This window comes from Colobus angolensis, unplaced genomic scaffold, assembly GCF_000951035.1.
Source record: "Colobus angolensis palliatus isolate OR3802 unplaced genomic scaffold, Cang.pa_1.0 Scaffold117, whole genome shotgun sequence".
NCBI classification, from domain to species: domain Eukaryota; kingdom Metazoa; phylum Chordata; class Mammalia; order Primates; family Cercopithecidae; genus Colobus; species Colobus angolensis.
This window is the reverse complement of record NW_012112808.1, coordinates 7,238,946-7,248,866: the sequence shown is the minus strand read 5'-3', so window position 1 is coordinate 7,248,866 and position 9,921 is coordinate 7,238,946. Positions and strand designations below refer to the sequence as shown.

The following is a 9,921-nucleotide window of genomic DNA, read 5'->3' as shown; positions in this document are numbered from 1 at the left end:
CGATATAGGCTGCCGGGGAAGAAGGCGGGCAGAGGCCGCCCTGCGCTTCTGCGACCCTGGAAAGGAGGTCACAGCGCGTCGCCCGCTGGAGAACTTCATTTCCCAGGAGCACTTACGGCCCGCGGCGGGGCGGGGCGACGTGCCCAATGCCAGTCCATTGACGCCCATCGTGCCGAAGGCCGCCAGCCTGATTGGAGGACTGTCTCGCGGTGCATCTCGGGATTTGTAGTACAACGTGTGCGTGAGAGCAGCTCCTTTGTGATTCCAGGCGCCTCCTCGGCGCTCTGAGCGCGTCCTCTCTAAGTTTTGGCGCGGACGGGCTAGTGTCCCGCGAGGAGAGTTCGGGCTGTGTGCGCGTGCGTAGCGCCCAAGGTGCCGACCGGCACCTCCCGCGGGGCGGGGCCTTCGGTTCCGCGTCGACACCGCCTTCCTGCCCCGCCCCTCGCCGTGACCGGCCCGCCCCTCCTTCCTGGAGCCACAGCTGAGGCAGCGGCAGCGGCGGCGGCAGCGGCGGCAGCAGCCGGCCTGGGGGCGGCGAGTGGCCCGCGCGACACGCGCCGGCCTCGACCCTATGCTTTGATTCGCGTGGCGCAGGCGCCTACTGCCCCGCCGGCGGGGCCCGGGCTTCCTGCCGCGGGATGTTCTCCCGAAGGAGCCACGGGGATGTGAAGAAGTCCACCCAGAAGGTGCTGGACCCGAAGAAGGACATGTTGACCCGCCTGAAGCACCTGCGGGCGCTGCTGGGTGAGGCGCGCGCCGGGCGCGGGGGTCGGGGCACCGGGGTAGGGGCATCTGCTGGGAGGGCGCCCTTCTGGGCAGGGGTCGGTGGCTGGGAGGCTGGGGAGGGGGATAGGTGGGCGTCCGACCCCCTTCCCTGGATCTGGGCTTGGACCCCCGGGGCTTTGTTTCCGGAAAGCCGCAGCCTGGCCCTCGGGCACTGCTCCAGTCGCCCTCGAGTTAAACTTAGCCCAGATTCTCGCTGGGCGCCTGCGCTCCCGGAGAACCTGGAGGCCGGGCGCAGAGGTACCTGTCCCCTCTCCTCCCAGCAAGTGAACTGGATCCCAAGTGGTCATCACGCGCACACATTGAACTGTCACCTCCCCCTTTCATGTTTAAACTTTTATTTTTGACTCTCAGACTCTTAACTAGACCGAGACCCCAAGTGAACCCAGCACAGACCTAATTGGGCTCTCATCTCTGTCATCCTCCTTTTAAATTTTATTTTTACTTTTGAGTGTGAGAATAGACTGAGATTCCAAGTGATCCCAGCGCAGATTTATCATCTGTTTTCCCATGCTGCTTTTTAAATTTAATTTTTCTTTTGGGTTTGGCTGCTTCAGTTTCTTTGTGTCCTTGGAGTGAAGGGGCCTTCTCTTCCTGCTTGGAGAGAGGGGTGGTTTTCTTGGGTTCAGGGAGGCTGCTTCTCCTTTATTACCGGCGTGACAGTGATGGTGTCTGCCACCTTCTGGTTTATGGCCTGCCCGGTGGAAGTTCTGAGGAGCTCAGGTGGGCTTGGGGTTGACCTGTGATGAAGCTCACCCCTGTGGGTGTGAGGTGTCCACAAGGCTTCCTGTCACCTGCTGCATGTGATTTGTAGCTGGTTCGCCTCGGCTATGTTTTGTTTTCTGTATTTTTTGCCTCCTAAGTCTTTTCTTTAGGATGAAAACACCTTTGCTGTCTATAGATACACTTGCCTGTGTTTTTGGTGGCGAAGGAAAGAACGCCTTATGTTTCTTCTAGGTGTCTTTTAGTCCTAAAATTCACAAAAATTGCCTAGTGCTAATGTGTCTGTCACTTGAAAGAATATTGCATAAAATGATTTAACATGTGAGGATTTTAAATAAAGATCTTGTTCATGAGATCAGAAGTTGCTGATTATTTCTGTTTATATTCTACCTCTGAGGGGGAAAAGAACCCAAGCCAAACCAAACCACACCTGATTTGGCCAAGTGAAGTTATTCACAGTCTCACATTCCTGGAGGTTACACTGACTTGTTCAGTTTGAAATGAAATGTAAATTAGTTACTGTTACAGGGATTCGTTTTCAAGAATTTTGAGAGTGAAGTGTGGTGTTCTTGATAAACTGAATTTTCTACTTCCTGTAGATACCATGCACTCACAGGTTGCACAATACACAGGTTGCATTGTGTGGAGTTCCTAGTAGTGACTGATTAACACCTACTGCAGGGACATTTTTGATAAAGGAGAATTGAGCTGTGTTTTAAAGCATTTGATACTTTGAGCCTTTTTCTGTGCTTTAGCATTTACACTTTTGTTCTCTCCAGGTCTGCAAGATTAAGTTGGCTACGTTTTATAAAGGCAGAATCAAGTAAACCTAGATCAGGTTACTTCTTAGCACACAGTACATTGTTCCTATTCTGAGAAAGTTGTTTCTTTTCAAGTTTGTGGAATTGTTGTTTCACTCTAAGGTATAGTTTCTTATTTTAGGGAACTTTCTTTTATCATTTCACGGAACTCATCATGACCTCAGTTTTGTAACATGGAGAGGTTCTTTTATATTTCCTTAGGTGTATGATTTTTGTTGATATACTTACGGGAGGAGTGGCCCAGTTTGCTTTGTTTATTACTATGATCTTTGTAGGGACTAGATTTTTGTAAAGTGTGTCTGAGGAGTTCCAGTCATAATATTTAATGTGAACTTTCACTTGCTCCTGTGATTTATTCAAGACTTCAGAAATAGTACATTAATGCACTAGTTCCTACCTAATCCCATATTCTATTTGGTTGCTACTCAAAAAGAAGTCTGCTTAGAAAACAAAGGCCTCTTGAACTAAAAGTTAGGAGTTAAGCCAAGATCAAGGAAACTATTTGAAAGAAATGAATAGTAATTACTATTGTATTTTTATGTGTGTATTTATATGACACTTTTGCTTTTCATGTATTTTATCTTGAAGTGATCATAGTGATTTCTTTTTAAGTATACAAAGATTATGCCACTGACTTGGGTATTTGCAGCCTGTCCCTGCTGCCTGCAGCTTCATGACTTGAGCTAGTTACGTAGCCTGTCTTTGAAACTTGGTTTCTTTGCTCTGTAAAATGGGTATGGTAATGTTTGCCTTTTCAAGGATGATTGTGAGTATGATGAATAAATGACTTCAGCTTGAAGTAGGCCTTTAACAGTTTCGTTTCCCAACATATCTCCCACCATTAATAGGATTGGACAAGTATTTTGATAGGTAATTTTTCTCGGTCTTTCTTATTTTTGATACTAGTGATGGATTTGTTCTCTTTCCTAAAAAGTAGTCTGTATTTAAAACAACTGGGTGGGGAAACATAAAATTAGTTGTGGAAGTAGAGTATTTCTTAGTGTCATGGTAATAACTCCAATTTGGATGTAGATACTTTGGCCTGGCCATATATTACAGACTGGTCTGGTATGATTAACTTTATTTTACAGAGGGGTAAACTGAGGCACAGGCCGATTTGACACATGGTGTCAAGACGTGGAGCAGATTTTACTTATGTTAGAGGAAGAACAGAGAGCAGTTAGGTCCTGTGACTTCCAGTTCTCCCTACACTGTTGACAAAACAACAACCACAAAACCCTGTGTATTACCATATTGCTCCAGCAAAGATTCTCTATCTTTTTTTTTTTTTTAACAGGGTCTTGCTCTGTTGTCCAGGCTGGGGTGCAGTAGTTTGACCTTGGCTCAACGACTATAGCCTTGGCCTCTCTGGCTCAAGTAATCTCCCACCTCAGCCCCCGGAGTAGCTGGGACTACAGGCATGCACCACTACACTAGGCTCATTTTTTTTTTTTTTTTTTGAAATGGAGTCTCACTCTGTCACCCAGGCTGGAGTGCAGTGGTGCCATCTTGGCTCACTGCAACCTCCGCCTCCTGGGTTCAAGTGATTCTCATGCCTCAGCCTCCTGAGTAGCTGGGATTACAGGTGTGTACCACTGGGCCTGGCTAATTTTTGTGTTTTTAGTAGACAGAGTGTTTCACCGTATTGGCCAGGCTGGTCTTGAACTCCTGGCTTCAGGTGATCTGCCCGACTCGGCCTCCCAAAATGCTGGGATTACAGGTGTGAGCCGCCACGCCCTGCCAGATTTTTATATTTTTTGTAGAGACGGGGTTTTGCCATGTTGCTCAGGCTGGTCTTGAACTCACAGACTCAAACAATCCTTCCACTTCAGCCTCCCAAAGTGTTGGGCTTACAGGCATGAGCCACCATGCCTGGGCAGATAGTGTGTCTAATTAAAAGTTGAGTGTTTACTTTGAGTCCCAGATTAGGATATAGAAATGGCATTGATATAGTGAGAAGAACACATACAAAATAATAGTAAATTTATGGTGTGTTGTGTAATTAGATGGTCGGGTATATGGTAGAATCCATTATAGGATTTCAAAGAACAAAAGAGATAATTAAGAATGTCACAAAAATAAGGGCATCTTTAAGGAGGTTTGTAGTCATCTGTTCTCACGCTGCTGATAAAGACATACCCGAGACTGGGTAATTTATAAAGGAAAGAGGTTTAACTGACTCACAGTTCCATATGCCTCAGGAGGCCTCACAATCATGGCAGAAGGTGAATGAGAAGCAAAGTCATGTCTTCCATAGTGGCAGGCAAGAGAGCTTGTGCAGGGGAGCTCCCATTTATCAAACCATCAGATCTTGTGAGATTTATTCACTACCCTGAGAACAGTATGGGGAAAGCCACCCTCATGACTGAGTTATCTCCAGCCGGCCCAGCCCTCGACATACGGGGATTATTACAATTCCAGGTGAGATTTGGATGAGGACACAGCCAAATCATATCAACGTTTTACTTATGCTGGGCTCCAAAGAATGGTTAGACTAGTTCTGTCCAATAGAAATATAATGTGAGCCATATGTGCAATTTTAATCTTTTTAGTGACTACATGTTAAAAAGTAAAAAGAATCAGATGAAATTAATTTTAATAGTGCATTTTATTGAAGTCCATGTTTCTAACATATATCTGCAGGTAATCAATATAAAATGCTATCAGTATTTTTACATCTTTTTTTCATACAAAGTTTTTGGAATTCATTATATATTGTATATTTACAGCACATATCGGTTCACACTAGCTGTGTTTCAGGTGCTCATTAGTCATATGTCACTAGTGGCTGCACACTGGACACAGCAAGGTTAGAATTTGGGAAAGTAGAGGGGAAGGGCAATTTCAGCCAAGGGAAGATGGAAGAGCTGGTGGCGGAAGTAATGGGGCAGTGATATAGGAGGGTGAGGAAACCAGCCTGACTTTCACTGTGTCCAGTGGGGCAGTAGGGAGGTGTGGTGTTGAGCACTGAGGACCTTTGCCCAGAGGATGTCCACAGTGTCCTGCATAGGCCAGGGGTAGGGTAGGGTCCTGGGGAATGAGTGGAACAGTAGTCTGACAAGCAGAAGCTGAGGCTGGCTGGGGGATCATAAGCCAGACTCAGGTCAAATTGTGACCTAGGTTTGGACCAGAGTAGAGAACCATCTCTCACAAATGCTGTATATACAAAGAGAGCAAAACACAGCATTGTCATATAGTTTGTTTTGTGCGTATGTCGCTCTAGGTAGGAACAAATTGACATACAGTTTTAAATGTCTTTTATTTTATCATTAGCATTTTTCATGTTTTGTTCCTCTCATTTTTAAGTACAACCGTTTGTTAAGACCGTGTCCCATAATTTAGCCTACCATTTCCTGGATTGTTAAATTGTGTTCTTTTCTCTCCTTCCTTCTTTCCTTTTTTTCTTCCTTCCCTTTTCCTGATAGAAACAATACTGCAGTAAACATCTTGAGGAGCAGCTTTTTCTATATTTCCTTAGAATAGATTTTACTGAAGTAAGATTGCTGGGTTTGAACATTTGATGACGATTCACAGTGCTTTACTAAGTGTTGCTCCATTGGCCCTGCTAGCAGCAAGGATTGAGGCTGCCATTTTCACTGTAATCTGACTACCAATAAATGCCTTTTTATAATTTGATAATTGGTGGTAGGTATTTGGGATAATAGGAGTGTCATCTACAGGGTGAGAACAATTGGGAAGGGATCCTGGGCAAGGATGGGAAAGATGAGTTTGGTGTTCTACATTTTGAGTTTAAGAAAGGGCAAGATCCAAGTGGCGTGTCTGAGGGGTGTGGGACATGGGATCTGGACTTTAATAAAATGTTAGAATGCTATCATATGTTTAGTTTTATTGATTATTATCATCATGACCTCATTGAATCTTTTTGCAACTGTAACAAAGGAAGTGTTCCTCTCCTCAGCTGAGGAAACTGAAGCTCAGTGAAAATAGCTACTTGTCTGCCAGCAAGTGGGAAAGCTGAGACTCATCTGATTATGAAGGCCATGTTATGCTTCTGCTAGTTATCTGATTCAAAAGGAAATTTACATATCAGAAAATATATTTATCCAGTAGAATGAATGATAACATAGAAACAAAACTCCAGCAATTTTTGCATGCCTCCCCAAAAATGTTGCTGTGATGTTGGCTTCTCTCTTTCTGGTCCATTTTTCTGCATTTTTCTAGGGAGACTTAGGATTATCATATTTGATTTGAGCATGGGCAGACGATAAACAGTCTCCTCCAGTGTTTTAGTGTTCATTGCCTTCCCTGTAACCTTGGCAGGCCTAGCAGGTGATAAATATTTGCATGGACATTAATACCACGTGGACATTCTACAACTAGAACAAAGCTGGGAGGTGTAATTTCAGACTCTTCAGGCAGTCTTAGTATGGTCTATCTCAGTTGACCTTGTTTGGTACAAAGTGATTTTGTCATAATGCTTCCTTTGCTATTTTTTCATCAATTACATTTATAACCTCTGGAATGTAAATGGAACTTTGGACACGTATATGTAGCACAAATACACCATCCCTGCCTCTAAGGCTTGAGGTTGTCTAGACTTCCTGATGTGAGAAAAGTGAACATAGGGTAAATGTCCGAGCTCAGATGTTTTGTTTAAGATACTAAAAAAGTTTGGCTTCCATCTTTTACTCTGAGAAGGGGGATAATTGGTAGGTCTAGAATATTTTGCTGTAAACTTTTATAATTTGGATTTTTATTTTGTAAGTACTTTATTTGTGGACAGGCATAATACTTTTACTAGGTGTTTAGAGTACTGATCTTTGGTTACCAAACTGAGTATCAAGATAGAACTACAAATAATTTTTTTATTTAGAAAAAACTTGGCTGGGCGTGGTGGCTCACGCCTATAATCCCAACACTTTAGGAGGCCGAGGTGGGCAGATCACGAGGTCAGGAGTTCAAGACCAGCCTGGCCAGCATGGTGAAATACCATCTCTACTAAAAATACAAAAATTAGCCAGGCATGGCTGCTTGGGAGGCTGAGGCAGGAGAATGGCTTGAACCTGGGAGGTGGAGGTTGTAGTGAGCAGAGATCGTACCACTGCACTCCAGCCTAAGCAACAGAGTAAGACTCTCAAAAAAAAACGCAAAACAACAGCAACAACAAAAAAACTTGATTTTCAAAATAACAAATTGTTTCAATTTGAATTTTAAGACTTTTTAAAAAGAAGACATATAAATTATTGTTCTGTGAAATTAAGAATAACTAATATAATGTGTTAAACAATTATCTTGTCCTTGACGTTAAAAAAAATCAAGCTGGGTGCTATTGCTCATGCCTGTAATCCCAACACTTTGCGAGAGTTAAGTGAGAAGATCAGCCCAGAAGTTCAGTACCAGCCTGGGCAATATAGTGAGACCCCTTCTCTACAAAACAATGAAGAAATGAGCTGGGTATGCTTGCATGTGCTGTGGCCCTAGCTCCTCGGGAGGCTGAGGCTGAAGGATCACTTGGGCCCAGGAGGTCAAGGCTACAGTGAACTTTGATCGTGCCACTGCACTCCAGCTTAGGTGACAGAGCAAGACCCTGTATCAATAACAACAAAAATCAAGTCACAAGCATTGTTTTAAAGAGTATGTGAGTGCATATGTGTTTGCGTACATGTCTGACATAAGTCAGTCTGTGTTTAGATGTTAATAAGGCACAAGCCCAGGATTTATGGTTTGGTAGGAGAAATAGCCATGTAAACAATGAAATTTACCACGAGGGTTTTGAGTGGCACTGAGGAGTGTGGTGGAACCGTAGAGGTGGGCACAGGTGCAGAGGAGGAACAGCAGCAAGACCTCCTGGAGACACCAGCCAGTGCTTCTTTAGGGAGGTTAGGTCTGAAGTAGGTTTTGAATAATGGATAAAGGATTTTACCAGGGGGACAAGTTGGGGATGAGGGTACTATAGAGAGAGGAACGTGTGCAAAGGTAATGGTGTGTAGCACCTTGGAGTTAAGTGCACAGTGTTTTATCCTATGGTGTAGGTAGATGTTGGGACTCCAGTGAAGAGTTTTAAGCAGAAGAGGAGCCAAATCCTGTCTCTTCCCATTTAGTGTCTGAGAATCCCATTCTCCTCTGAGATTTGAAACTAGATGCTGGGAGAGAGAGAGCTCCCTTCCTTTGGATTGCAAGCCCTGAAGATACAGTCTGGGCTGCTGGCATTTGTTTTTCCCACCATGTGGGGAGCACGTGCCTTAAACTGAATTTACACTCACAGGGAATGACAATAGAGAGGTGGAGAGTGAGAGGAAGCCCATGAGTTCTGAGTTTGGCCGTGTCTTTGCCAGGTCCATCCTGAGCTGCTCAGTTGCAGGAACTGGTAACATGTTAACTAGCTTGAGTCATGTTTCTGGGTCTTGCAGTTGAAAGAGCACCTAACATGGAGGTGTTTGTGTGTATGGAGATTTGACTTTTATGTTTTTTTAGAACCGGAGGAATTTGAGTTTATATAGAAGTAACTAATAAAGAGCGAAATTGAAGAAACGGGGGATAATAATGCAGAACGGTGTGATCTGCAGTAAGATTGAGAGCCCGGGGTGAGAGATCAGGCTTAACAGGAGGGACACCTCTTCTTCTAAGGCCACTTGAAGGAAGTAGGAATGGGGTGCTGGGTGATGGGGACAGGGAGGGAGTTCTCACATCATGGCTTCTGTCCCCTCTGTGAAGGTAGCAGGTGAAGTCATTTGCTGAGCCATTTTTCTCACTCGTGGTGATAGGAACTTGAATATGTCTTGCTCCCTCTTCTGTGCCACATAACCTCTTAAAAAAAGGACATCTGTTATCTGGAAGGCTTCGTTTTTTTTCCTTAGGGAGTGACTGAAAAATGCATTTAACGTTTATGTTAAATATTCACTAAGAAGGCAGAAAATCTATATAGAATGAGGCCAGTTTAAGTAGCACAGATGTGGTATGCCCTTCCGCTCAATGACCATGTGCCCCAGAGTGGACCTAAGGTGGGACATAGGAACCCGCCGTGTCACCCATAGTCTTCTTTCCTTTATGCCTTTCACTGTGAGAGCATCCCCCTGCTGGGTATGACTCCAGATTAAAGGATCATTTTAATTTTTTCTACTTTTGCCTTTCTTGTGACTTAACCACATGTAAAATGTAACTCTGTTGATATCTCAAATTCATGTACCAGTTTACACTTTTGCAAAATGTCTTCGCATATCCTTATTTAATCAAATTACTACCTTAAGCAATCAGTTCATATTAATTATAAAAGAAATTTATTAAATATCTATTTGTGAATGTGTTTTAGGTGGTCTCCAATACAGCTTATTTTACATAGTTAAAGCCTCCTGAATGTGTCAATACAAATAGCATTTTCCGGTGAGAGGATCCAGAATCCACTAGCAAAATCTAGCAATTGAGAATTTGATAAAGTTAAAATAGGAATTTTAGAAAGATTCTTAGTAGATTGTTTCTGAGTTCATTCTGAATTCTCAATTCAGGGTTTTAGCCTTAATTTTCAGAAAAGTGATGTTTCATAACCATTTTATGTCTTTTATATTGTTTTAGAAACTGAAGCCACAGCTATTTTAAAAGTAGCTGTAATCTTTTTTTTTTTTTTTTTTTGAGATGG

At 43.6% G+C, this 9,921-nt stretch overlaps 1 protein-coding gene across 2 annotated transcripts in view; it reads left to right on the top strand.

Moving 5' to 3' along the window:
* Nucleotides 1-477: 477 nt before the first annotated feature.
* RALGAPA2 (Ral GTPase activating protein, alpha subunit 2 (catalytic)) overlaps nucleotides 478-9,921 on the top strand; it is a 321,938-nt gene continuing 312,494 nt past the window's right edge. For both annotated transcript variants that reach the window (XM_011963148.1, XM_011963143.1), the window contains exon 1: nucleotides 478-744. In XM_011963148.1, the coding sequence (XP_011818538.1) occupies nucleotides 639-744 (106 nt within the window). In that variant the 5' untranslated portion in view covers nucleotides 478-638. The remainder of the gene's footprint in view (nucleotides 745-9,921) is intronic.